Source organism: Hemicordylus capensis, chromosome 2 (assembly GCF_027244095.1).
Source record: "Hemicordylus capensis ecotype Gifberg chromosome 2, rHemCap1.1.pri, whole genome shotgun sequence".
NCBI lineage: Eukaryota > Metazoa > Chordata > Lepidosauria > Squamata > Cordylidae > Hemicordylus > Hemicordylus capensis.
This window is the reverse complement of record NC_069658.1, coordinates 248,572,060-248,596,729: the sequence shown is the minus strand read 5'-3', so window position 1 is coordinate 248,596,729 and position 24,670 is coordinate 248,572,060. Positions and strand designations below refer to the sequence as shown.

At 48.4% G+C, this 24,670-nt stretch overlaps 1 protein-coding gene and 1 pseudogene across 12 annotated transcripts in view; one reads left to right on the top strand and one right to left on the bottom strand.

Annotated features, from left to right (window-relative positions):
• LOC128342206 (zinc finger protein 213-like) overlaps positions 1–24,670 on the bottom strand; it is a 35,541-nt gene that overhangs the window by 6,270 nt on the left and 4,601 nt on the right. For 5 of the 12 annotated variants that reach the window (XM_053289247.1, XM_053289246.1, XM_053289251.1 and 2 more), the window contains 6 exons: positions 15,645–16,543; positions 14,189–14,297; positions 12,249–12,331; positions 8,774–8,900; positions 7,126–7,233; positions 4,198–4,832 (listed from right to left, as the gene is read on the bottom strand). In XM_053289247.1, coding sequence (XP_053145222.1) covers positions 4,198–4,832; positions 7,126–7,233; positions 8,774–8,900; positions 12,249–12,331; positions 14,189–14,297; positions 15,645–16,337 — 1,755 coding nt within the window. In that variant the 5' untranslated portion in view covers positions 16,338–16,543. Of the gene's footprint in view, positions 1–4,197; positions 4,833–7,125; positions 7,234–8,773; positions 8,901–12,248; positions 12,332–14,188; positions 14,298–15,644; positions 16,544–17,326; positions 17,345–23,531; positions 23,724–23,754; positions 23,916–24,670 lie in introns of those variants that run through there. The other 7 variants (XM_053289252.1, XM_053289245.1, XM_053289256.1 and 4 more) reach the window with 7 other exon arrangements.
• LOC128348358 (uncharacterized) lies at positions 8,189–8,355 on the top strand (annotated as a pseudogene).

Below are 24,670 nucleotides of genomic sequence, written 5' to 3'. Positions count from 1 at the left end.
GTGCAGGACAGCCACTTGTATGAAGAAAGAAAGAAAAAACATTTCTCACCAGCCAGCAAAAAAGGATGCACATGACAGTTTGACCAGGGCTGGGTTGCCAGATGTTCGATGAAGCCCCACAACTAACACAGAATCCTCTAGTCATCCCAATAATAATTCTGTATGGTAGCCAAACATGGGCTGACATGTGTGTGGCAACATAATGCTCACACAGCAAGTAGGGATGTGCACAAAACTGGTTTGCCAGGTTCGGTTCAAATTCAAACCAGGTTCGAACCAGGAGGGGGAGGTTCGGTTTTGGTTTTGCTCGAACCTCCCCCTGGTTCCGTTCGAATTCGAACCAGTTTGAACTGGTTCAGACACCCAAAAATTGGTAGGATGGTAGCTGACACCCAGGGGTACCTGCCATCCAAATCCCAAAGCAATCGGACACTCGTACGATTTTTTTTGAATTTTTGAAAATTATTTCTATTTTTTTCTCATAGGATATAATGGGACTCCAACCAGCCCATTATTCCTTATTGTGGAGGACCCATGGGTGCCAACAACCATGCAAACCCCGAAGCAATCAGACACCCCTATGGTTTTTTGTGAATATTTGAAATATTTTTAATTATTTTCATAGAGTATAATAGGACCCAAACCAGCCCATATCCCCTATTGTGGAGCACCTAGGGGCACAAAAGTGGGGTAGGTGGTAGACAACCAGGGGTGCCTACTATCCACAAAGTTCCAAGGCAATCGGACACTCCTCTGATTATTGGTGAATTTTAAAATTATTTTGGAATTCCTCATAGAGAATAATGAGGATTGTAGCAAATGTATAGCTTCACGTTGGAGAGAAAGGGGTGTCCTAGAGTGGGGTGTGGTGGGTGGTAGTTCCCAAGGTGGGCCAGGAAGCTATCAGAATTATTTGAAAGGAATTGTGCAAAAGGCTGATTTTTAAGTGATTTTTGAAGTTTACGCGACTTTAAGGTTTTTCTCCATAAAGAAGCATGGAGGTGTCAGCAAATGTATAGCTTCACGTCAGGGGGAAAGGGGCGGCCTAGAGCAGAGTGTGGTGGGTGGTAGTGCCCAAGGGGGGCCAGGAAGCTATCAGAATTATTTGAAAGGAATTGGGCAAAGGGCTGATTTTTAAGTGATTTTTGAAGTTTGTGTCTTTAAGGTTAGCAATGAGAGTGGATTCAAAGTTTGTCATTGAAAATCTTATATGCTACCAAAGAATCTACACTCAGAACACTTCAGAAACAACAAAACCCAGTACCCCATGGGTTAGCAACCCATGGAGGTGGATGGCACCCTCGCTCTGGGCCACCCCAGCACCCCCCAGTGCTGTTATGGGGCTGCTGAAACTTCCATTCTTCCCTATGAAGAAAAACCTTAAAGTCACTTGTGGGGTGCTGGGGTGGCCCAGAGTGAGTGGTGGTCTAGTGCAAAGAGGGTGCCAACCACCCCCATGGGTTGCTAACCCATGGGGTACTGGGTTTTGTTGTTTCTGAAGTGTTCTGAGTGTAGATTCTTTGGTAGCATATAAGATTTTCAATGACAAACCATGAATCCACTCTCATTGCTAACCTTAAAGACACATAAACTTCAAAAATCACTTAAAAATCAGCCCTTTGCCCAATTCCTTTCAAATAATTCTGATAGCTTCCTGGCCCCCCTTGGGCACTACCACCCACCACACTCTGCTCTAGGCCACCCCTTTGCCCCTGACGTGAAGCTATACATTTGCTGACACCTCCATGCTTCTTTATGGAGAAAAACCTTAAAGTCGCGTAAACTTCAAAAATCACTTAAAAATCAGCCCTTTGCCCAATTCCTTTCAAGTAATTCTGATAGCTTCCTTGCCCACCTTGGGAACTACTACCCACCACACTCCACTCTACGACACCCCTTTCCCCCCAACGTGAAGCTATACATTTGCTGCAATCCTAATTATTCCCTATGAGGAATTCAAAAATACTTTAACAATTCACCAATAATCAGAGGAGAGTCCAATTGCCTTGGGGTTTTGTGGGTGGTAGGCACCCCTGTCTGTCTACCACCCACCCCGCCTTTGTGCCCCTAGGTGCTCCACAGTAGGGGATATGGACTGGTTCTGGTCCCATTATACTCTATGAGAAAAATAATTGAAAATATTTCAAATATTCATTAAAAATCGTAGTACTGTCTGATTGCTTCAGGGTTTGGGTGGTTGTTGGCACCCATGGGTGCTCCACAATAAGGTATAATGGCCTGGTTTGAGTCCCATTATACCCTATGAGAAAAAAATAAAAATATTTTTCAAAAATTCATAAAAAATCGTATGAGTGTCCGATTGCTTTGGGGTTTGGGTGGCAGGTACCCCTGGGTGCCAGCTACCATCCTACCAATTTTTGGGTGTCTGAACCAGTTTGAACCGAACCACCCCCTGGTTCGAATTCGAACCAGTTCGCACATCCCTAACAGCAAGTGCAAAATTACAGAGTTGTCCAACAGCGTGGCCATCAGAAATAATGGCTGCATTGTTGTGCAACTGCTTTTGCGCAATTTCTGCACTTGTACAAGAGCGCACTTGCGCAACTGTAGGGACGGTGTGTTGCAAAAACTGCACAGAACTGTGCGACAGGGAGGCCATTATATAATGGCCTCGCTGTTGTGCAATTCTGTTTGCACTCTATCAGCCACTGTTCTCCCCATAATGCATCTGGGAGGCTACGCCTGAGAGAGAACTTGCCTAAGGCCACCAATTGTATGGACGGGCAGAGATGAGATTCGAACCAGGGACAGCCTGATCCTCAGCTCGGCCTCTTAGCTGCTATGCTATGCTATGCTATGCCAGTCTTTGCAATCTGAGAAAGGACAATGTGAATCCATAAACGGGAGTGAGCGGCCAAGCATCCATCACACCCCACAAAGAAATGGAAGCTAAATTAGGGACATGCAAATGAAGGGGGTGTGTAGGAATTATTGATACCCAAGCTAAGCTCTGCCAAGCAAGGCTAATGGGGAATATTGGGTATAAAATAATTTCCACAGGTGGAACAACGCAGATAGGGGTTGGCTCAACAATCAATGTCTCCCATTGAGTTATATGGATAATGCAGGACCCAGTTAAGTGAAGGGCCAGGGGAGAAGGGAAGCTGCCTATCCACACCAAACACTGGCTAGTGGCATCCCTTCCAATGACATTTTGAGAACTTTTTTTTTTTAAGCAGTATATAAATAGTAGTTGACGATCCTGAATGCACTCTTTTTTATTATTATAAGTGATTGGGAGCCGTGGCTGAGAATACCTTGCTTAAGGTCAGCTAGTTAGTGAATGGCAGGGGTGAAATGCAAACTGGGATCCTTCCTAATCCATAGCTTAGCTTTAGCTGCTATGTTATACTGGTTCACATACTCGGCCACATTCTGTGCATGTTGTCAAACACTGTGCACACAGTTGCAAAAACTGCACAGAGCTGGGTGCGCAGTACATGATCCACTAGCATGAAGCAACCCCAAGAAGATCCTGCCTGAAACCTTGGAAAGCTGCTGCCAGCACACGACACAGCTGTTGCAAGTCTGGGGAGATAAGAAACAGTGCCTTAGCAGAGTATCTCCACCCTCAAAAATCCTGGATGATCTCTTGAACTATTGCTCTGAATGGCCCTTGCATGCCTGAGAAGATGGGCTGAGAAATTGTTTGTATGCATTTTCATTTTTTAAAAAACCAAAACACTCAGGAGGACAGGGTTGACCAACCTGAGGCCCTCTAGCTGCTGGTGGACTACAACTCCCATTATCCCCAGTGGCTCATAGCCAGGGATTATGGGAGCTGGCCAACATCTGCAGGACTGCCGTTTGAGACCCCTGACATAATCACTGGCTATTGGCAACCATGTCTGGGGATGATGGGAGCTGTTGTCTACCAGCTACAGAGGCTGGCCATCTCTGCAATAGAAAAGGGCAACATATTTTTCCAAAGAGAGACAGAGAAAGAAGCAGTTCCTCTCAGAGTATTAATAAGGCCTTTTCTCCCATATGGATTTTCTCATGTCTATTCAGAATAGCTCTCTGTGTGAAGCTTTCTCCGCACTCGAGACATTCGTATGGCTTCTCTCCCGTGTGGATTCTCTGATGTCTGAGCAACACCTCTTTCTGATTGAAGCTCTTCCCGCACTCGGGGCATTCATAAGGTTTCTCTCCTGTGTGTATCTTCTGATGCCTTACCAATGAATCCCGTCGACAGAAGTTCTTCCCGCACTCAGGGCACTCGTATGGTTTCTTTCCCGTGTGGATTTTCTCATGTCGGATCAAGCTCTCTCTCTGGCTGAAACATTTCCCGCACTGTGAACATTCGTGTGGCTTCTCTCCGGTGTGTGTTCCTCGGTGTCTAACAAACCCTTCTCTCCAACTGAAGCTCTCCCCGCACTCGGAGCATTGGTACAGTTTGGGTTTCGCGTGGATCCTCTGGTGTTTAGCGAGGTAATTCTTTTTCTGAAAGCGTTTCCCACACATGAGGCATTCATAAGGGGTTACTCCAGTATGGGTTACCTGATTGGTAACCACTCCCGATTTCCAGCGGTACCATTTCCCGCTCTTGGAGTGCAAAAACCTACTCACCCTTGCGTGCCTTGAGGTTTCCTTAGCTGCCATATGACCTTCTGAAACACCAATGGTTTCATTCCATCCTTCCAGCGGCTTCTTCCCAGGGTGCCTATTGGACTCACATCCTTGTTCATGAATCTCAGCCACCAGAGAAGCCTTCCCATGGGATATTTCCAGCGACATGCTGTAGATTTCCTCTGGCTCACTTCTCCCTTCCTGAAAATTCTCCTTCTTGATTTTATGTGGCTCCTCATCACCTGCAGAGATAGAGAACAACAATCTAAAACAGCGGTGGGCAGACTTAAGGCTTCTGGGAGCCTTTTTTATTTTTTAAGCAGAGCCTTGGGCGCTACCAGCATAAAATGGTGGCTTGAGGAAGCAGAGTCAGTCACAAAATGGCAGCTTTTGTATGAAAATTTATTTCTGTATGAAAATTCACAAGGAAACAGGGGTGGGGAACCTTGGCACTCCAGCTGTTTTTGAACTACAACTCCCACCATCCCCAGCCACAATAATTGTGGCTGGGGATGATGGGAGTTGTAGTTCAACAACAGCTGGAGTGCCAAGGTTCCCCACCCCTGGAATAGGGGATTTCAATGTCAATTCCCAGAGAATTTTGCTGCAGGAAAAGAGGGAAGCAAGATAGTCTGCCTTGTGAGGGAAGAAAATGGAGAGAAATCGATGTGAGAGAAAGTAAACACAATCCTGAGAACACAAAGAGGAAGCAAAATGGCAAAGGCATACCCCCATTCAGGCAGCCAATCAGATTTGCAGTATTGGCTGGAAGGGAAGGGAGGGAGAAGCAGGCCCAAAGAGAGCAACTGCCTGCAGAGCGACTTCAGACAAGTTGGACAGCTGCCAAAAGCTTCCGAGCTACCTAATGCCCATGAAAGTACCGAGTGCCTAATGCCCATGAGAAGAATCCGGCTGGACCAGACTAAAGGTCAGCATCCATCCAAAGTGGCCAGCCAGATGCTTTTAGGAAGTTTTGAAGGAGGATATTAAAATAATAGCTCTTACTTGCTGTTGCCCCTATCCCAGCAACTGGTGGGATACATAGCCTCTGAACATGGAGGTTCTACAGAGTGTATTATAATCAGTCATTGATCGTCCCCATCTTCTGAATTGCTTTGATGAGCATATTTAGATTTTGTGGTTGTTTTTTTTTTTTTTTTTAATAGTTATCTCATTTTCCTGGTTTTTATTATCGTAGCTGCTCTGATACTATTGTGAAGATGTGGGGTAATTTCCCCCCTCTTCAGAACAGAAATAAAGAAGCAATCCTCTATCATGTCTCCCTACTCAGCTGCAGTTTTTCTAAACTAAAGTGCTTTAGCCTTTCTGCAACGTTCTGTTCCCCATGGCATAGGAACATAGGAAGCTGCCTTGTATCAATTCAGATGATTAGTCCATCTAGCTCAGAATGGTCTACACTGACAGGCAGCAGCTCTCCAAGGCTTCAGGCAGGAGTCTCTCCCAGCCCTACCTGGAGATGCCAAGGAGGGAACCTGGGACCTTCTGCATGCAAAGCAGGCACTCTACAACTGAGCTACAAAATCCCCAAAAGAACAAATGCCTTCTACCGAGACAGACCATTGTTCCATCTAGCTCAGTATTGCCTGCACGGACTGGCAGCAGCTCTCCAGGATTTCAAGAAGGGGTCTTTTCCTAGCCCTACCTGGTGATGCTGCTGGTGAATGAACCTGGGACCTTCTGCACACAAAACAGATACCCTACCATGGAGCGGTGGCTCCATCCTTGAGAGACAGCAGAGAGATATAGGGAAGAGGAAAACAATAGGGATGTGCACAACAGTTCATGGTTGGAACATTCTGACCACAAACTGGGTTGTTCCAAGTGTTCTGAGCTCAGAACAGAATGTCCTTCAAATGAAGGACATGCTCCGAGCTCAGAATGGAATGACCCCGTTCCGAGCTCGGAACATTCCTTCCATTCTCTGTTTCCCGTTCTGAGCTTGGAACACTCTGAATGTTCAGAGCGCCATTTTGGACTCCCAAATGGTGCTCTTCTGGCCTCTGCGCACATGCAGCAGCCATTTGTGTGGTTAGCACAATGCAAATGGCTGCAGCACATGCACAGAGGCCAGATTACCACTTTGGATTCCGAAATGGTGCTCAGAACGTTCTGACGGAATGGGGTCGTTCCGTCAGAACCACCAGCTTAATCGGTTGTGCCGATGGAATATTCTGTGGATCTTGCATTCCATTCCAAGCAAGTTCTGTTTCATGCACATCCCTAGAAAACAATACAGGCATGGAGAGAAAACTTTTACTTATTTAATCTAGAAGTTTCATATCCCACCCTTCAGTGTTACCACACCCAAGACAGCTTACAGCAATACCCAAAATATCATAAAACCAAACTAACATTTAAAAATGAATTAAAACAGCAGATGTTCCTGGAAACTCCATTAGGACACTTGGAACAGTCCATTAGGACACTTGGAACAGTCCATTAAGTGACCCTAATGCCATTCTATCCCTGCAGCAGGCTGCATACTCCATAAAGTCCACCTTTAATGCCCCTTACCTGAGAGGCTGCCCGGAAACCCTTTGCCATCCTCAGAGTCGTGGACAAAGACCATTTCTTCTTGTTCCATCTGGGATACAACCTCCGGTTTGGGAATCACAAATCCTCCTTAGAACAGAGAAAGAGAAAGTCGGGAGAAAAACGGTACTGATGGAACCACTGACAGGGGCAGAGAATATCCATGGATTTGGGCCAAACCATATTTTGGGCTGCTGTGTGTGTGTGTGTGAGGGGGGGCGGTTTGCAGCTGAGATGGCTGCTATTTGAGAAGTCTACAACATTCTCAGTCAAGGATCTCTAAGTTGATCCCCCTTCTCTCATTTCCTGCAGGAAGCAAATGAAAACATGCCTATTCTACAGACCTTTGTGTGCTAAATTTATTTATCTGTTGCTGATATTTATATATTTATTTTAGTTTTCAATTCTTTTAAGAGGGCTTTTTTGCGGCGGGGGGGCTTATAATTTAATTTTTCTGTCATGCTGTAAACTGCTGAACATCAGGATTGCTAGCACTGGGCGCAAACAAAATGTGTCCCAAATGTTTGGCCAGGTGACGATAGCTTGCTTGCCCACCACCTGTGCCCTCCTGCTGGCCTTGTTTGGACAAAGCAGGTGACAGAGACGAGGGTACCTGTTCTAGGTTGGAATGAAACAGCGCTGTCATTCCCTCCTCTGCCACAGAGCCTCCCCACTCCAGGAGAAGGCTAGAGCTGAGTGCCTTCTCGCCATTTCCGCTCAGTCCCTTCCCTTTCTATTTGCACGCAATGCAGAAAGGAAGACAGTTGCACCAACGCCTGGTGCTTTTGGTACCTGGGGCCCTTGGCTTTGTGCTCAGCAGCAACCCAGCCATTGGACTCAATGGAGGGGCTAGTGGACAGCCCCAGTCTGTGCAGACAATGATCTGACTTGGCAGAAGGCAGCTTCCTACGTACTTCATCCTGGAAGAGAAAAACTGCTCTCCTCGCTTTGGTCTGAAAGTTCTTTTCCAAGGCCGAAGCAACCCTTGCACTTCCTAGATTCCCTCTTTCTTCTAGGTCAGAAGAAAATAGCCTTTATTATGGACATCGCTTCTCAGCCTTTTGGCTAAGATCAAGTGTGGTATATCCCAACCTTTTTCATCCCAAGGCACACTAAAATAAATTTTTAAAAATGGGGTATACTGTCCCTCAACAGAGACTCACTTAAAAAAATTGTTTTGGTAGCAATGTTACCACAGAGTATTTATTTAGTTATTTTCTCTTTTTCCATTGGCCACAAGGCTTGAAGCTGTCTGCACAGCATACCAGCCAATGTCCTGCAGCACACTAGTATGTCACGGCACTGATTGACTGATGACTGATTAAGTGCTGTCAAGTCGGTGTTGACTCTTAGCGACCCCATAGATAGATTATCTCCAGGATGATCTGTCTTTTTCTTGCCCTTTAAGGTCTCCCAGTGGTGCATTCATTGCTGTTGTAATCAAGTCCATCCACCTTGCTGCTGGTCATCCTCTTCTTCTCTTTCCTTCAACTTTTCCCAGCATTATGGACTTCTCAAGGGAGCTGGATCTTCACATAATGTGTCCAAAGTATGATAGTTTGAGCCTGTCATGGCATACCTGTTGGGAAACACTGTTCTAGGTTCTTGAGACAGAGAAGGAAATGCTTACCCAAAGAGCTGATGTCCTCAGAGTTCTCCTGCATAACTTCCCAGTGCATGGTTCCTTGGCTGGGGTTTAACACGGCCCACTCAGCATTCTCCAGAGCTACCGTCACCCCATTCAGATTCACAGGTCCCTGAAATGGGAAGGCACCCACTGCTTAGACCCTTTCATTAACCAGACCCAGTTTTGAGGTGTACCTATTATTATGGTGAAGTTTCACAATCGCCACCTCCATCTGCTGCTGCTTCAATTGGGAATGGGCACCTCCACCCCTTACTGAGGCAGCAGAACAGGCTTCTCAATCTCGGGTCCCCAGATGTTGCTGGACTACAACTCCCATAATCCCCAGCCACAATGGCCAAAAGCCACTGTAGCCAGGGATGATGGGAGAGGTGGGCCAGCAACATCTGGGGACCCAAACTTGAGAACCCCTGAAGTAGAACCTACAACTATTCTATAAGTGGGAAGACGGCGCGATAGGAAGCTACCAAAGCAGGGGGAAGAGAACTTTTATTGGGTCAATTCGGGTGATACTTTTCTCCCCCAAAATGGCCCACACAATTAAGAAAGGAAATGCACCTGTCCTGGCATGTTTCCTGGCCAACTGGAGATCCTCTGGGCATCTTCCTTTATTGTGTGGTGGGGCTGTTTGTCTAAACCACTGTTCTACACATGACCCATAGTTTAAATGGGTCATGTACAGAGCGGCAGTTTGGATGGACCAGCCTCCCATGTGATAAAGGAATGTGCATGGAGGACTCTGGGTTGTCCAGGAAAGACGTCAGGAGAAGCACATTCTGAGCACATCCCACTTTTTAATCATGTGTGCCAGTTTGCAGGTAGGGGTGTGCACGGAACCGGTCCGGCACTGGGGTGGGGGGTTCTAAAAAGAATAGGGGGGGGCTTTACTCACCCCTTCCAAGAAAATCCGTATTCTCTGTAGTAATCGGGCGGCAGGGTGCCGCCCGCTTCAATCTCCGGCGCGGGCTCCTTTTTGTAAACATAATCGGGCGGCAGGGTCACTCCCAGTCCCTGCCGCCCGCCCTCCTCAACTTTAAACTTCAAGCCGAGCAGGCCTCCCTCGGCTGGCGGCCGCCCCCTGTAGGTATCAGGGGGTTCCCCCCTCCCCGCCGCCCCCTTCTTGAAAGATGGTCCCCCATTACCAGGGGACGGCAGGAGAACTCCCTGCCGTCCCCTTCCCCCTTGCCGGCTGGGCTGCAACTGGCTTCTAGGAAGCCTTTCGCGCAGTGCGAAAGGCTTCCTAGAAGCCAGTTGCAGCCCAGCCGGCAAGGGGGAAGGGGACGGCAGGGAGTTCTCCTGCCGTCCCCTGGTAATGGGGGACCATCTTTCAAGAAGGGGGCGGCGGGGAGGGGGGAACCCCCTGATACCTACAGGGGGCGGCCGCCAGCCGAGGGAGGCCTGCTCGGCTTGAAGTTTAAAGTTGAGGAGGGCGGGCGGCAGGGACTGGGAGTGACCCTGCCGCCCGATTATGTTTACAAAAAGGAGCCCGCGCCGGAGATTGAAGCGGGCGGCACCCTGCCGCCCGATTACTACAGAGAATACGGACTTTCTTGGAAGGGGTGAGTAAAGCCCCCCCCATTCTTTTTAGAACCCCCCACCCGAACCAAAACCACACCGTGCCGGACCGGTCTGGAGGCCTTTAGAATGGCCTCCGAACTGGTCCGTGCACATGACTATTTGCAGGGGGAAACAAGTATCACCTAAATCGGGCTATTGTTTATTATTTATTATTTTTCTTTATTTTGTGTCACCCTGGGGGCCTTGTTGGCTGAAGAACAGAGTATAAAAATACTTTGGGGGGGAGAATTTCATCCCTGGTTCTCCTTGCTTCTTCCTTGACTGTCTCCCAGCTTCCTTGCATGCTCTGAACAGGGACTGGGACTAGAACAGAAGCAACTCCAGATGCTGTTGAACTACCACTCTCATCATCCCCAGCCACAATGAATTGCCACTGGGGATGATGGAAACTGTAGTTCAGCAACATCCGGAGTACCACAGGTTGGGAGCCCCGGGACCAAAAGACTTCCAGAGTTTCTTTTGACTCTAAAACTCTATGATTCTATTGATCAGGGTCAGCATTTAGAGACCATGGGCTCCAGCTTTTGGGCCTCAGGGATTGGTCAACTGCAACTCCCATGACCCCTAGTCACAGTGGCCGAAGGACAATGGAAGTTGTAGATGAACAACATTTGGGGACCCAAGGCTGGGAACCCCTGATTTAGACTGTAAGCTTCTCAGGGTCCTTCTGCACCCAAAGGGAATCTTTCATTTTTTCTAGAAGTTGAGGCTCCGTGCCACTCTAGTCTTTATGTTATAAACTGACTTGAAAGCTGCAGATCCTAGTTCTGGTTAGATCTTGGCCAGGCCCATCAGTGGCATCCTCTATAGCAGGGATTCTCAACGCTTGATCCCCAGATGTTATTGGACTTCAACTCCCATAACCCCCAACCAAAGGCCACTGGGGCTGGGGATTATGGGAGATGAAGTCCCATAACATCTGGGGACACAATGTTGGGAATCCCTGGTGTAGAGCATCATGTACCACTGACTAGCATATTAGACCATAACTCAGTGGTAGGACATCTGCTTTGCATACAGGTCCCAGGTTCAATTCCTGGCAGCCTCTCCGGATAGGGCTGGAAAATACTCCTGCCTGAAACCTTGGAGAGCTGCTGCCAGATACAGTAGACAACCCTTCGCTAAATAGACCAATAGTCTGACTGAAAAAGCATCTATTTTGCAGGGATAGGGCTGTAGCTCAGTGGTAAAGTAAAAGGTCAGCTTGTGCCGCTGAGTTGGTTTCGACTCCTGGCGACCACAGGGCCATGTGGTTACCTCTGGCAGAATACAAGAGGGGTTGACCACTGCGATCTCCTGCGCAGTGTGAGATGTTGCCTTTCAGCCTCTCCCTAGATCGCTGCTGCCTGATATAGGTGTTTCCCATAGTCTGAGAAACATACCAGCGGGGGATTCAAACCGGCAACCTCTTGCTCCCTAGGCAAGTTACTTCTTCACTGTGCCATTAGGTGGCATTGGTGGAGTATCTACTTTTAATGTAGAAGGTTCCAGGTTCAATGCCTGGTATCCCCAGGAAAGGCTGGAAAAGACTCCTGCCCAAAACCCTGGAGAGCTGCTGCTGGAAGATAGAGTAGGCAAACCTGAGTTCGCTGGACCAATGTTTTGACTCGGTATAAAGCAGTTTCCTCTGTAACTGCTGTTTTGCCTTCATATTCTGTGCTTGTGTATTATTCGTATTATTATTTATACAGTGCCATCCACTTCACAAAGAAGGAGAGGGTTGGTCCCTGCCCCAAAGGGCTTACAGTCTGGGCACAAGACACAAGATAGACAGAGGAAGGAAAGATGGACACATTTTTAATTCTTCTTATGACTGTGAAGGCTTTTCTGATGACACCGTTTGTTTATTTCATACGTCTGTGAAATAAATAAATGAGTGTACCTCTGTCAGTCCTGCACCAGCCACTTCTTGTTCTTCAGGAGGAAGGACTGAGCTGGGATGACTTGGGGACATTATTCCGCTGGCTGTGAAGGAGAGAAGAGAGGGATATTTCAGGAAAAGGATGAATGTACAGGTGAACCTCAAAAATTAGAATATCGTGCAAAAGTCCATTAATTTCAGTAATGCAAATTAAAAGGTGAAACTGATATATGAGACAGACGCATTACATGCAAAGCGAGATAAGTCAAGCCTTAATTTGTTATAATTGTGATGATCATGGCGTACAGCTCATGAAAACCCCTAGTGGTGAGTCCGAACCGGTCCGGCGGCCATTCTAAGGAATGGCCGAACTGCCGGACCGGTTCGGCTCTTGGTGGTTCGGGTCCGGGTGGGGGGGTATGACTTTAAGGGCGGGAGGGCTTGCTTACCCCTCCCGCCTCTTCGGCCCCCTCCAGCGCCCGTATTTAACTTAAAAGCGGGGTGCTGGAAACCAGCTCCCCCTGCCGCCGCTACTGCCGCCACCCCGAGCAGATTAACAATTAAGGGTGCCCCTGCCGTCGCCCACCCGCCCGCCAGCCAGCCAGCCCTCCCTCCCAGCTGCCCGCCCGCCCGAGTGTGTCCTTACCCAATGCTTGAAGTAAACGAGAGGAGCTACCGAACGGAGCTCCTCTCGTTAGCAAGGCCTCCAGAAGACTGAAGGCGCTTTGCGCGCGCGCGCGCATGCGCGCACCACAAAGGACGCCGGAGGCCCAGTCTACCCGCCGGGAAAAGGCCGGGTAGACCGGGCCTCCGATCGCCGGAGGCCCGGTCTACCCTGCCGGGCCGGGTAGACCAGGCCTCCGGCGATCGGAGGCCCGGTCTACCCGGCCTTTTCCCGGCGGGTAGACCGGGCCTCTGGCGTCCTTTGCGGCGCGCGCATGTGCGCGCGCGCAAAGCGCCTTCAGTCTTCTGGAGGCCTTGCTAACGAGAGGAGCTCCGTTCGGTAGCTCCTCTCGTTTACTTCAAGCATTGGGTAAGGACACACTCGGGCGGGCGGGCGGGCAGCTGGGAGGGAGGGCTGGCTGGCGGGCGGGCGGGCGACGGCAGGGGCACCCTTAATTGTTAATCTGCTCGGGGGGGGCGGCGGTAGCGGCAGCGGGGGCGGCTGGTTTCCAGCGCCCCGCTTTTAAGTTAAATACGGGCGCTGGAGGGGGCCGAAGAGGCGGGAGGGGTAAGCAAGCCCTCCCGCCCTAAAAGAAAGGGCCCCCCGTCGGTGCCGGTCCGGACTGGGCCGGACCGTGCACATCCCTAAAAACCCCAAATCCACAATCTCAGAAAATTAGAATATTACATGGAACCAAGAAGACAAGGATTGAAGAATAGAACAATATCGGACCTCTGAAAAGTATAAGCATGCATATATATTCGGTACTTGGTTTGGGCCCCTTTTGCAGCAATTACTGCCTCAATGCGGCGTGGCATGGATGCTATCAGCCTGTGGCACTGATGAGGTGTTATGGAAGACCAGGATGCTTCATTAGCGGCCTTCAGCAATTCTGCATTGTTTGGTCTCATGTCTCTCATCCTTCTCTTGGCAATGCCCCATAGATTCTCTATGGGGTCAGGTCAGGCGAGTTTGCTGGCCAATCAAGCACAGTACACTGTATACTTTTCAGACCCTGCTTAGCTAAGGGGACAAGTCATGCTTGCTACCATAAGACCAGCTCTCTTCTCTAGTTCGCCTGGGCCAGCCAGTTTATATATAAATAGATAAAACACACCCAACTGGCTGCATATTACAAAGAAGGTCAGCAGTTGTGAGAGAACATTTCCCCCCTAGAAAGGTCTGTCTGCTATTACGAATCTTCCTGTTGTAAAAATGGTGATAGGTTTGTAAGGAGCTCTGCGATTCCCCAAAACACAGTTTGAAAAAACATTCTGCTAGCTTGATGCATCCTTACCCAGCAAACAGAGGTCCTCCTCAGCTTTCTTCTTGGCCTCTGTGTAGATTTGTCCCTGAGGTGCCCCCTCTGCTTCCGAGGGATTCATGGACACTTCCTCCAGTGGCACCTGAAAAAGCAATGAAGATCCTACTCAGGAGGGAGAAAGAAAGAGAGATAACTTTGGAGCACCAAGGCTCTGGAGAGACAGTGTAGTGTAGTGGTTATAGAGCAAATTGACAGAGCAGTGTAGTCAATCTGAGGCTCTTGTCATTGTTGGACTACAACTTCCATCACCCATAGCCACGATTTACTGCAGCTATAGATCATGGAAGCTGATCCAACAAAAGCTTTGTAGCCTCAGTTTGACTAAGGGTTAGTATTATGTCCCTACAGTGCTCTTTGGTTGCTTTTGTGACTGATTTATTTATTTATGTATATATAAATATACTCTTCACTGGCTGCCAATATGCTTCTGGGTGAAACCACCTGGTGATAAATATGTTAGGCAGTATATAAATATAATAAATAAATAAAATCATAAATAAAATGTGTTGGTAGTTACCTATAAAGCAATCAAGCTTGTTAAATCTTGGCTTTTTTATCCAGGCTTTTACATGATTGTTCTATTGCTGCTTCTGTGTATGTTTTTATCCGTGTATAGTTTTTATGTTTATATTTTATAGATTTTAAATTAGATTTGTTTCATATTTTTAGCTTAATATTTTTATTGTCATTTTTACTGTAATTTTTTTTAACTTTTGTAAACTGCCTTGGGATTGTTTTTAATGAAAGGCGGTATATAAATTTAACAATAAATAAAATAAAAAACAAACAGCTTATGTCTGAGGTATTTAAAAGGACACCGTCTGTATAAACCCCAAAATTTATTAAAATCTTCAGGGGAGGTCTGTCTACAGCTACCGCCAGTTTAGCTGGCAGCAACTCAGGGTTCAGCCTTCTCAGTAGGTGACCCTGAGCTCTGGAATGCACTTTCCACCAAGATATGAAGTTTGACTTCTTTGTCAGCATTTAAGTGTGTTTTTGAACACAAACATTTTCATTCAGGCATTCAATGGTTGTTTAAATTGTTGTGTTTCTAACTGCTCTAGTTTTACTATTTTAATTGTTGTTTTAATAATTGTAAACCACCTAGCGGGAAATGACTTGCCTAGCAAACATGAGCTTGTGGGTTCAAATCCCCGCTGGTATGTTTCCCAAACACCTATATCGTGCAGCAGCAATATAGGAAGATGTTGAAAGGCATCATCTCATACTGCGCGGAAGATGGCAATGGTAACCCCCTCCTGTATTCTACCAAAGAAAAACCACAGGGCTCTGTGGTCGCCAGAAGTCAACACCAACACGAGGGCACACTTTACCTTTAAGCCACATAGAGACTGATGTTTGAGGTGCTTGGCCTCAAAATGGAGAGTTCACATCTGACACTCCAACACAAATTTATTTCACATCTCACCTGCCATTCCCAAGTCTTGGCCTCTGGAGGATTTGTCAGGAACTCTTCTGCCACTATTTGGGAGCTGGTCTCTAGGTCCCATGACCTGATCCTGCTCTGGATATCCTGGGGCAGGATGGCCAAGAACTGCTCCAGAATCAGCAAATCCAGGATCTGCTCCTTTGTGTGCTTCTCCGGCTTCAGCCACTGATGGCAAAGCTCCCGGAGCTGTCCATAAATCCTTCGCGGGTCCTCCACTTCCTGGTAGCGGAACTGCCTGAAGAGCTGGCGCAATGTTTCCATCTGGTGGGCCTCCCCTTGCAAGATGGCAGCCTTCACCTTCTCATAGTCTCCTTTGTCTCTGGCTTCTAGCTGGTTATAGGCCTGCTTGGTTTCTCCACTAAGGGCTGGCAAGAGCCGGGCCACCCATTCTCCTCTTGGCCACTGGCAGGCTTCGGCAACCTGCTCAAAGGAGGCCAGAAAAGCCTTGGCGTCGTCCCAAGGGCCAAGCTTAGTCTGCCGGTTTCCCCATCCTGAGCAGTGGGAATCCAATGCCTTCAGGAACTCCTGGCATTGGGCTACCCATTGCTGTGGCACCCCATCTTCAGGTTGTTGTTTGCCATTTTGTGGGGCGGCCCGTTTTGGCAGGTCTTTCAAGCACGTCACCTTGATGACGTGTGGAGCTTTCCCCGCAGCTTCTAATCTCTCCTCCATTCTGAACTCTGACTTCCCCCTCCCCGCAACTTAGAATGAGATATTTGGCAAATCTCCTGCTGGTATTATGAGCTTTTTTCCCCCGGCAGGCCTTGTTGTGGGGCTACCAACAGGTCAGTTCAATGAGCTAACCCTACAACATTTCGAGAGGCTTTTCTCCAAGAGCAACCTCTGGGGTATTCCTGAATGGCAAGATGGATTGCACCCTGCAGCAAAGAGAAAGACGTAACAGAATGCAAGAGGAAAATAAAGATCTGTTTACTGCGAAGGGGGGGGGGAAACCAGCTAACAAAACAAGTCAACTTAAGTGTGCATAGATATATTATTATTTATTTACCATATTTCTATACTACCTGATATATTATTTTTTATTTGTATTTATTTTTTACATTTTATATCCAGTTCTTCCTCCAAGGAGCCCAGAGCGGTGTACTACATACTGAAGTTTCTCCTCACAACAACCCTGTGAAGTAGGTTAGGCTGAGAGAGAAGTGACTGGCCCAGAGTCACCCAGCAAGTCTCATGGCTGAATGGGGATTTGAACTCGGGTCTCCCCGGTCCTAGTCCAGCACTCTAACCACTACACCACGCTGGCTCTCTAAGCGGTGTACAGAGTTGTCCCCCTTATCAGATATCTAAGGAATAGTTTATAATAATGGTGTCAGGACCCACCAAGGAGGAGAATGAGCAAGGCCCAGCCAAGACCCCAACCCCCATGAAAACCTCATAGATCCAACAGATTCTGAGCAGGCAGAGTTTATTGTTCCTCCTGCAGTTGCCACCCCTCAGAGGAACCCTTGTGCTCTAGGGACTTGGTGCCCCCCAGTGAAGCGCCTGACCTGTCCCTGGAACCCCCTCCATTGCCCCTGGGACCCCCGGAGCAGAGGTGACACTGAGCCAGGGCCGGACTCCAACACCAGAGGTGGAGTGAGCACATGGCTGCTCAAAGGCCTACTCACGAGGAAGGGGAGGCCAGCTCAGACACCTACTGTGGACTGAGACCAGCTTGAGTTCCGGAAAGGGGAAGGGCTCCAGGTTCCTACATAACCTCTCCACTTGTGGCCAGCCCTTCCTAGTTCAGCAGCACTTTTTGAGCTCTTGCCTTGCTACACCCTGGCACAGACCAAGATTTAGCACGCAGCAATGTCCAGAAGTCTCTCCGCTCTGTCTGAATGCAACGACTTTGGGAAATGATCATTCAACATTAAGCAAATGATAAAACGCAAAATGCATGTCAATCCATTCGCAGAGCTACAGGGCTGTTTTAATGTGGAGCCCATTTCACCATAGCACATAAGCGGAAATGTTTTGAGCCACTCACAGGGTGGGATTGGATGCAAAAAACCCCACAAAAACCCACCACCTTTGGATCTGCTAAAACTGACAAGCTAATGCAGCAAAACTGAACTCAGCAAGGGAGGCAGGAAGCAGATCACTTCATGAAAGACCAGTGGCTAGTGGTTATTTCCCTGAGAGGCAAACTTGTGAACTGTGATAAGCCAAACAAATACAGAACTATGTTTATATTGAGGGTCCTAAATGAACCTGTTGTGTCCACTCACTAACCTGGAAATTCCAGCCTTCATAGAATGAGCAATGGGGTGTGTCTGTGTGTGTGATTTTCTTGCTTCTATTTTCTTAAAAAAATCAGTTTTTTTAAAAAAAGGAACCTTTTCCCCTCAGCATTAGCCTGTGCTTCAGTAGTGCTGAAGCAGAATAATCTGCACCATTTTGCAGATACCACACACACACAGGAACATAGGGAGCTGCCATATACTGAGTCAGACTATTGGTCCATCTCGCTCAGTATTGTCTTCACAGAATGGCAGTGGCTTCTCCAAGGTTGCAGGCAGGAGTCTCTCTCAGCCCTATCTTTGGCAACGCACTGTATGCTTTGGTAGTTTGTTGGTTAAATTTAAAAAAACCTTGTCCTATCTTGGAGATGCTGCCAGGGAGGGAGCTTGGAACCTTTTGCTTTTCCTGGAGTGGCTCCATCCCCTAAGGGGAATACCTTATAGTGCTCACACATCAAGTCTCCCATTCATATGCAACCGTTCATATGCAACCAACTCTGCTTAGCTAAGGGGACAAGTCATGCTTGCTACCACAAGACCAGCTCTCCTCTCACAGTGCAGCCATCTCCATGCAGTACTGTGTTCTTCCAGTGCAGGGGGTTCACTTCCTTACTGGAAGCCAAGACCCCACCTGCCCCAGTGACAGCTGGGACAGCACTGGAGGGGAAGTATCTGTGGGGAGAGCTGGGAAGGTAGACCCCTCCAGCACTTAAAACCATAGAGCTCTACCCCTCCTAGCACTTCTCACACATGCCTCCCCCACACCAGCCATCACCGGGGTGATGGCTTCCCATAAAGTACCCCCTTGTACCAGAATCGTGTGGAGATGGCCATGGTGCAAGTGGCCACCTCTGTGCAGTATTAGTGCAAAGGTATAGATAGCTTTGGTATGGCCAAAGAAGTCACCTAATGGCACAGTGGGGAAATGGCTTGACTACCAAGCCAGAGGTTGCTGGTTCGAATCCCCACTGGTATGTTTCCCAGACTATGGGAAACGTCTATATCGGAAGATGCTGAAAGGCATTATCTCATACTGCGCAGGAGATGGCAATGGTAAACCCCTCCTGTATTCTACCAAAGACAACCACAGGGCTCTGTGGGTGGCAGGAGTCGACACCGACTTGACGGCACAGTTTACTGCCAAAGAGCCAGAGGTTGCTGGTTCAAATCCCTGATGGTGTGTTTTCCAGACTATGGGAAACTACTATATTAGGCAGCAGCGATATAGGAAGATGCTGAAAGACATCATTTAGGAACATAGGAAGCTGCCATATACTGAGTCAGACCATTGGTCTATCTAGCTCAGTTGTCTACCCAGACTGGCAGCGGCTTCTCCAAGGTTGCAGGCAGGAATCTCTCCCAGCCCTATCTTGGAGAAACCAGGGAGGGAACTTGAAGCCTTCTGCTCTTCCCAGAGCGGCTTCATCCCCTGAGGGGAATATCTGTGCGAGGGGAGGCAATGGTAAACCCCTCCTGTATTCTACCAAAGACAACCACAGGGCTCTGTGGTCACCAGGACTCTATACTGACTAACCGGTACAACCAACCAACCAACCGCCAAAGCACAGGCCTACTCAGCATGTATCTCTTACATTTATATCCTTTCCAGAAGCTCACTGAAAAGGCCCTCTTTCGCATGGCCACCTAGTGCACCCCTGAGGGAGGAGGCGTACGTACGAGGGCCTCCTGAGGTGTGCTCACAGACTGGGCAGATTCCTGAGGTAAAAGGCGGTCCCTTCAGGTATCCCAGTCCTAAGCCATTTAGAGCTAATTGCTAAATGGAGCCTCCATGTTCAGAGGCAGTATCTCTCCAAGTGAGAGGCACAGAGGATCTACAGCAAACAGATGACCCTGCTTTTGGGCTTCCCAGAGGCACTTTGCAGGCAATTGCTGGAAGCAGAATGATGGCTCTTTGATGCATCAGCTCAAAGGGCATGGGGTTGTAGCTCAGTGATAGAGCATCCGCTTTGCGCGCAGAAGGACCTAGGCTCAATCCTTGGCATCTCCAGGTAGGGCTGGGAAAGACTCCTGCGTGAAACCTTGGAAAGCCGCTGCCAGTGTATAGACAACAATGAGCCAGATGGACAAAGGGCCTAACTCGGTATAAGTTAGCCTCCTGTGTTCCCACGGTCTGACCCTACAGGGCTTTTCCAATAGTAGTATAACCCCTACTAACTTGACAAAGAGGCGCCTTTTAACGTGGTGATTCTCTTTATTTAGCAGGGGGAGAGTAACTGGCCCTATCCACCCCCAGCACAGTACCTGCAGTGACTGTTGCTGGTGTCTATCATGTTTCTTTTTTAGATTGTGAGCCCTTTGGGGACAGGGATCCATCTTATTTATCTATTATTTCTCTGTGTAAACTGCCCTGAGCCATTTTTGGAAGGGCGGTATAGAAATCGAATTCATCATCATCATCATCATCATCATCATCATCATCATATGCCATTGGCACTAAAAACAGCAGGGGGAGTTAAAACATTTTCCCCCGCCCATCCCATCTCCAAAACCCATCACTATTTACTTCTGGAATTTTACTATTTGTGCAGTGCCAGCCCGTGAGATTTCGCTGCCATGAGATCTTTTCCTTCCCCTTTCGGGTCCCCCCACCCTGTTAAAATCACACTGCCTCGCTTCTTTCAATTCATAGGATTGAAATGCAGCTTACAGGTCTTCTAGTCCAGTGTTTCTCAACCACTGGTCCGTGGACTGGTGCCGGTCCGCGAGGCATCGGGTACTGGTCCGTGAGGCATCACTAATAAAAAACTACCCCCCCCCAAAAAAAATTGGGGCTGGTGGGGACCACTGGGGTCCACTGTGAGCTCTCTGGAGCTCATTTCTAGGCAGCCCTCGCTGCTGGATAACGTTCATTTCACTCCCTTGAAATGAACATTATCCAGCAGAGAGGGCTGCCTGGAAATGAGCTCCGGAGAGCTGCCCGAAATTGTTCTTTTGGGGGGTGCCTGGGGGTGGGGTTGGGGGCGAGGGGGGCAAACCCCTTACGAACTGCTAGTCCAGGAACCTGCGCATGAATAATGTGCTGGCCCATGACTCCAAAAACATTGAGAAACACTATTCTAGTCCAACCACTCTGCTCAGAGCAGGAATCCGATACAGCTTCCCCAACAGATGGCTATCCAGCCTTTCCTTGAAAACCTCCAGTAAAGCCCACCACTGCGCGAGGGAGACTGTCCCACTGTCAAACAACTCTTACCGTTAGGAAATCCCTCTTAATGTCTAGCCCAAAACTTCTTCCTTGTATGTGACAGCCCTTCAGACATGTGAAGGCACCTGTCCTATTTCCCCTCAGTCTCCTCTTCTCCAGGCTAAACATACCCAGCTCCTTCAACCATTCCTTGCAGGGGTAGGCAGCCTCTGGCATGCCAGCTGCTACTAAATGTAAGTAAGAAGTAGCGTAAGAGGCATAAGTTTTGGGCAGTATAAAAATATGTCAAACAAACAGACTCCCCAGCCACAATAAATTGTGGTGTGCCCGAGGTTACCTACTCATGCCTTGAAAGATTTAAGATGTGGGGGTCAGAATTTATTTTATTTTTTACATTTAAATCCCACTCTTTCTCCAAGGAACTCAGAGCTGTGTACATGGTTATGTTTATCCTCACAACAACCCTGAGAGGTAGGTTAGGCTGAGGCATACGTGACTGGCCCAGAGTCACCCAGTGAGTTTCATGGCTGAATGGGGATTTGAACTCAGGTCCCCCACCCACCCTGGTCCTAGCCTAACACTCAAACCACTACACCACACTGGCTCTTTGGACACAGTATTCAAAGGTCTGGAGTCTCCCCCCCCTCCTTCTTTTTCTGACTGAAAGGGAGGGAGAAAACAGTGTGGTGCTTTTTGGCTTCCTTCCTCTGCAGACCACTGGAGGGTGTGGGGGGAGATGCTGGTGGCGGGGATGCCGAGTGGGCTGCCCTGGAAAACCTGCCCACGATCTGCTGTCTGAAGCAGCCCATTTCACCCTTCTACATGGTAGATTGTGGGTATGGCTAATGTTTCTTTCTGACTGGCTCTATGCTTGCGAACAGCAGCCTGGAATGCAGAAATGAAGGAGAAGCTTTTCCCATAACTTCATCCTCATGCAAGGAAATGCTTCACATGCAAAATGTGTGTGCGCCTGGCAGCTGATAAAAGGCACAGGAACAGGGTGAGCTTTAAAAGGTGGCAGCTCTACTGTGGAGCCAGCCTCCCCCGCCCCCCACCTACTGTGTGGAAAGTTACCTGGGAGAAGCCCTGGCTCTAGACACTGCAGTGATCCTCTTTCGCTTTGAACAGACAATAAGAAGATTCTCCATTCAAATAAGAAGAGCCCTGAGGGTTTGTCTGGACCATTTAAGCCAGCATCCTGCTTCCTACAGTGAGGGTGACCAATCAGATGTCTCCGGCAAACAGGGCATTAGAATAACAAACCTCTCCTGCTGTTGATCCCAAGCAATTGGTATTCAGGGGTATAAAGGTAAAGTTGTGCCATCTAGGTGTCAATACTGCTCCTAAAAATGAATGCTCCATTTACCCATCATGATTAACAGTCAATTGATAGACTTATCCTTCATGAGTTTGTCAAATCCCGTGTTAAACATATCTAAATTCATGGCCATTACCACACAGAAGTGAATTCCACACCTTAAATATGCTTTAGAAAACAAAACAAAACCCACCACCACTTTTGTCTGGCTGCCAGTATTTCATTGGGGGAGGAAATGAAGATCTAGAATTATGAGAAGGAAAAACAATCATCTCTCTATCCACTCCCTTTGAAACATGCATAACTTTATAAGCCTCTACTATGTGTGTTCCTCAACTTAAGCTGTCTTTCCCCGCCTAAATTAAAATAACCCCAATCATTTTCATCTTTCTTTATAGGTATTTCTGCAAAGAAAGACTTGTAGGTACTTCTTGTAGAAGGTACTTCCAAACAAAGACACTCAAGGTTTTATTTGTGGTACAGTTTGGCGGGGGGGGGGGGAACTGTCTTCAGTGCTAGGGGTTCACCACATTCTAAGAGAGGCCTGCCTGTTTGTGCCTATAAAACTCTGCAAGGCACCCTGTACACTAACTCTAAATAAATAACCAAGAATTATAATCTCAAAACACAGAAAGCAAGAATAGATGGCGAGTGCCTCTGAGCAAGAGTGCATTTCTCCCAACTACAGAGAGTTGTCCCACACACCAAGCATTGGGCTTCCAGATACAGTTGCCAACTCTGACTGATTCCTGGAGATGCCCCCAGCCCAGCCCCAGATTTTTCTAACTGCTGTTATCTCCAGGCTTGCTTTCAAGAGCGACTCACAGAGACCGATTCCTGGAGACCCCACCCCAATCCTGGAAGGCTGGCCAGTGGCAACCAACTTCCAGACCCAAAGATGGTCTTGCGACACACACCAAAGCCCCAGGGTGTTTTAAACTCAGGAATCAAGCACTGGAGAAGCTCAAGAGTCAGGCGATGGGCGAGACCTGCTTAGCCATCCCGCTAGGCTGGCTGAAGAGGCACTCTTTCCCGTGTCCAACTTTCACACTCCGTCCACCCAGCCAGGAAAATCTCCTTTCCTCTTTCTGCTTCTCTCCATCGTTCCCTTGGCCAAATCAGTCCCTTTAACTCACCTCTCTCTTGCAGCCATTCAAAAGCAAGCATCTCCGTCCCCTCCCGACAAAGCAGGAAACAGGGGAGTGTGTGTGTAAGAGAGAGGGAATTACACCATTTCCAGTCCCACCTCCCAGCTCAAATTTCTCAGCTCCTCCAGGAAAGCTGAGCTTTTAACCCTTCCCACGTCTGGCAACCTCTAGGAGGCAGCGCGCAAGGCTGCGATCTGGACGCAGGGCTTACCGAGGAACCCATTGAACTCAGTGGGATGGACTTCCCAGGCAAAAGAAACAACGTGCACCAGGTCGGCCCCGGCAGCGAAAGAAGGGCAGAGGCATGGGGGGTGGCCGGGAGGACCAAAGCAGCAGGGAGAAGGGAAGAGTGTCTGCAACACACGCTCTCCTGTTTCCGGTCCCCTTTTGAACGAGGAAGCAGTCGCCATAGGAGGGGGTTATTGGGCGCCCACGTGGGTGGCTGTTCCGCTGGGCTTCCATCCAGACCAGAGGGACTGCCGCTGGCAGTGGGGGCACCAGGCGGTGGGGGCAGACTCCGAAGAGGCGCAAAGCACGGAAATCTAGCCCCAGCTAACTCAGCAAAGAGGCGCTTTTTAAAGTGGTGAAACCCTTCCATTGAGCAGAGGGAGAGGAACTGCCCCTATTCGGCCCAGCACAGCATCCCTCCAAGTAGCTGTTGCGGGTGTCTCCCTCCTACTTCTGGGTGGGATAAGGAAGCAAGCGAACCATCTTATTTAGTATTTATTTTTCTACGTGAACTACTTTGACCACCTTAAGTGGCGCAGTGGGGAAATGCTCGACTAACAAGCAGAAGGCTGCCAGTTCGAATCCCTGCTGGTATATCAGGCAGCAGCGATCTAGGAAGATGCTGAAAGACATCTTCTCACACTGCGCAGGAGGAGGCAATGGCAAACCCCTCCTGTATTCTACCAAAAGAAAACCACAGGGCTCTGTGGGCACCAGGAATCAAAATAGACTTGACAGCACACTTTAAACTACTTTGAGAACCATGGTATAAATATTCGTAGCAGTAGTGGTTAAAGCGAGGGTCGTGGGCGGGGGACTACTTTTCTGACAGGGCTCTTCTACCCCACCCCAGATGTACAGTGCACTGCACCTAGGTAATTTTGGAGCCTGGACCTAAA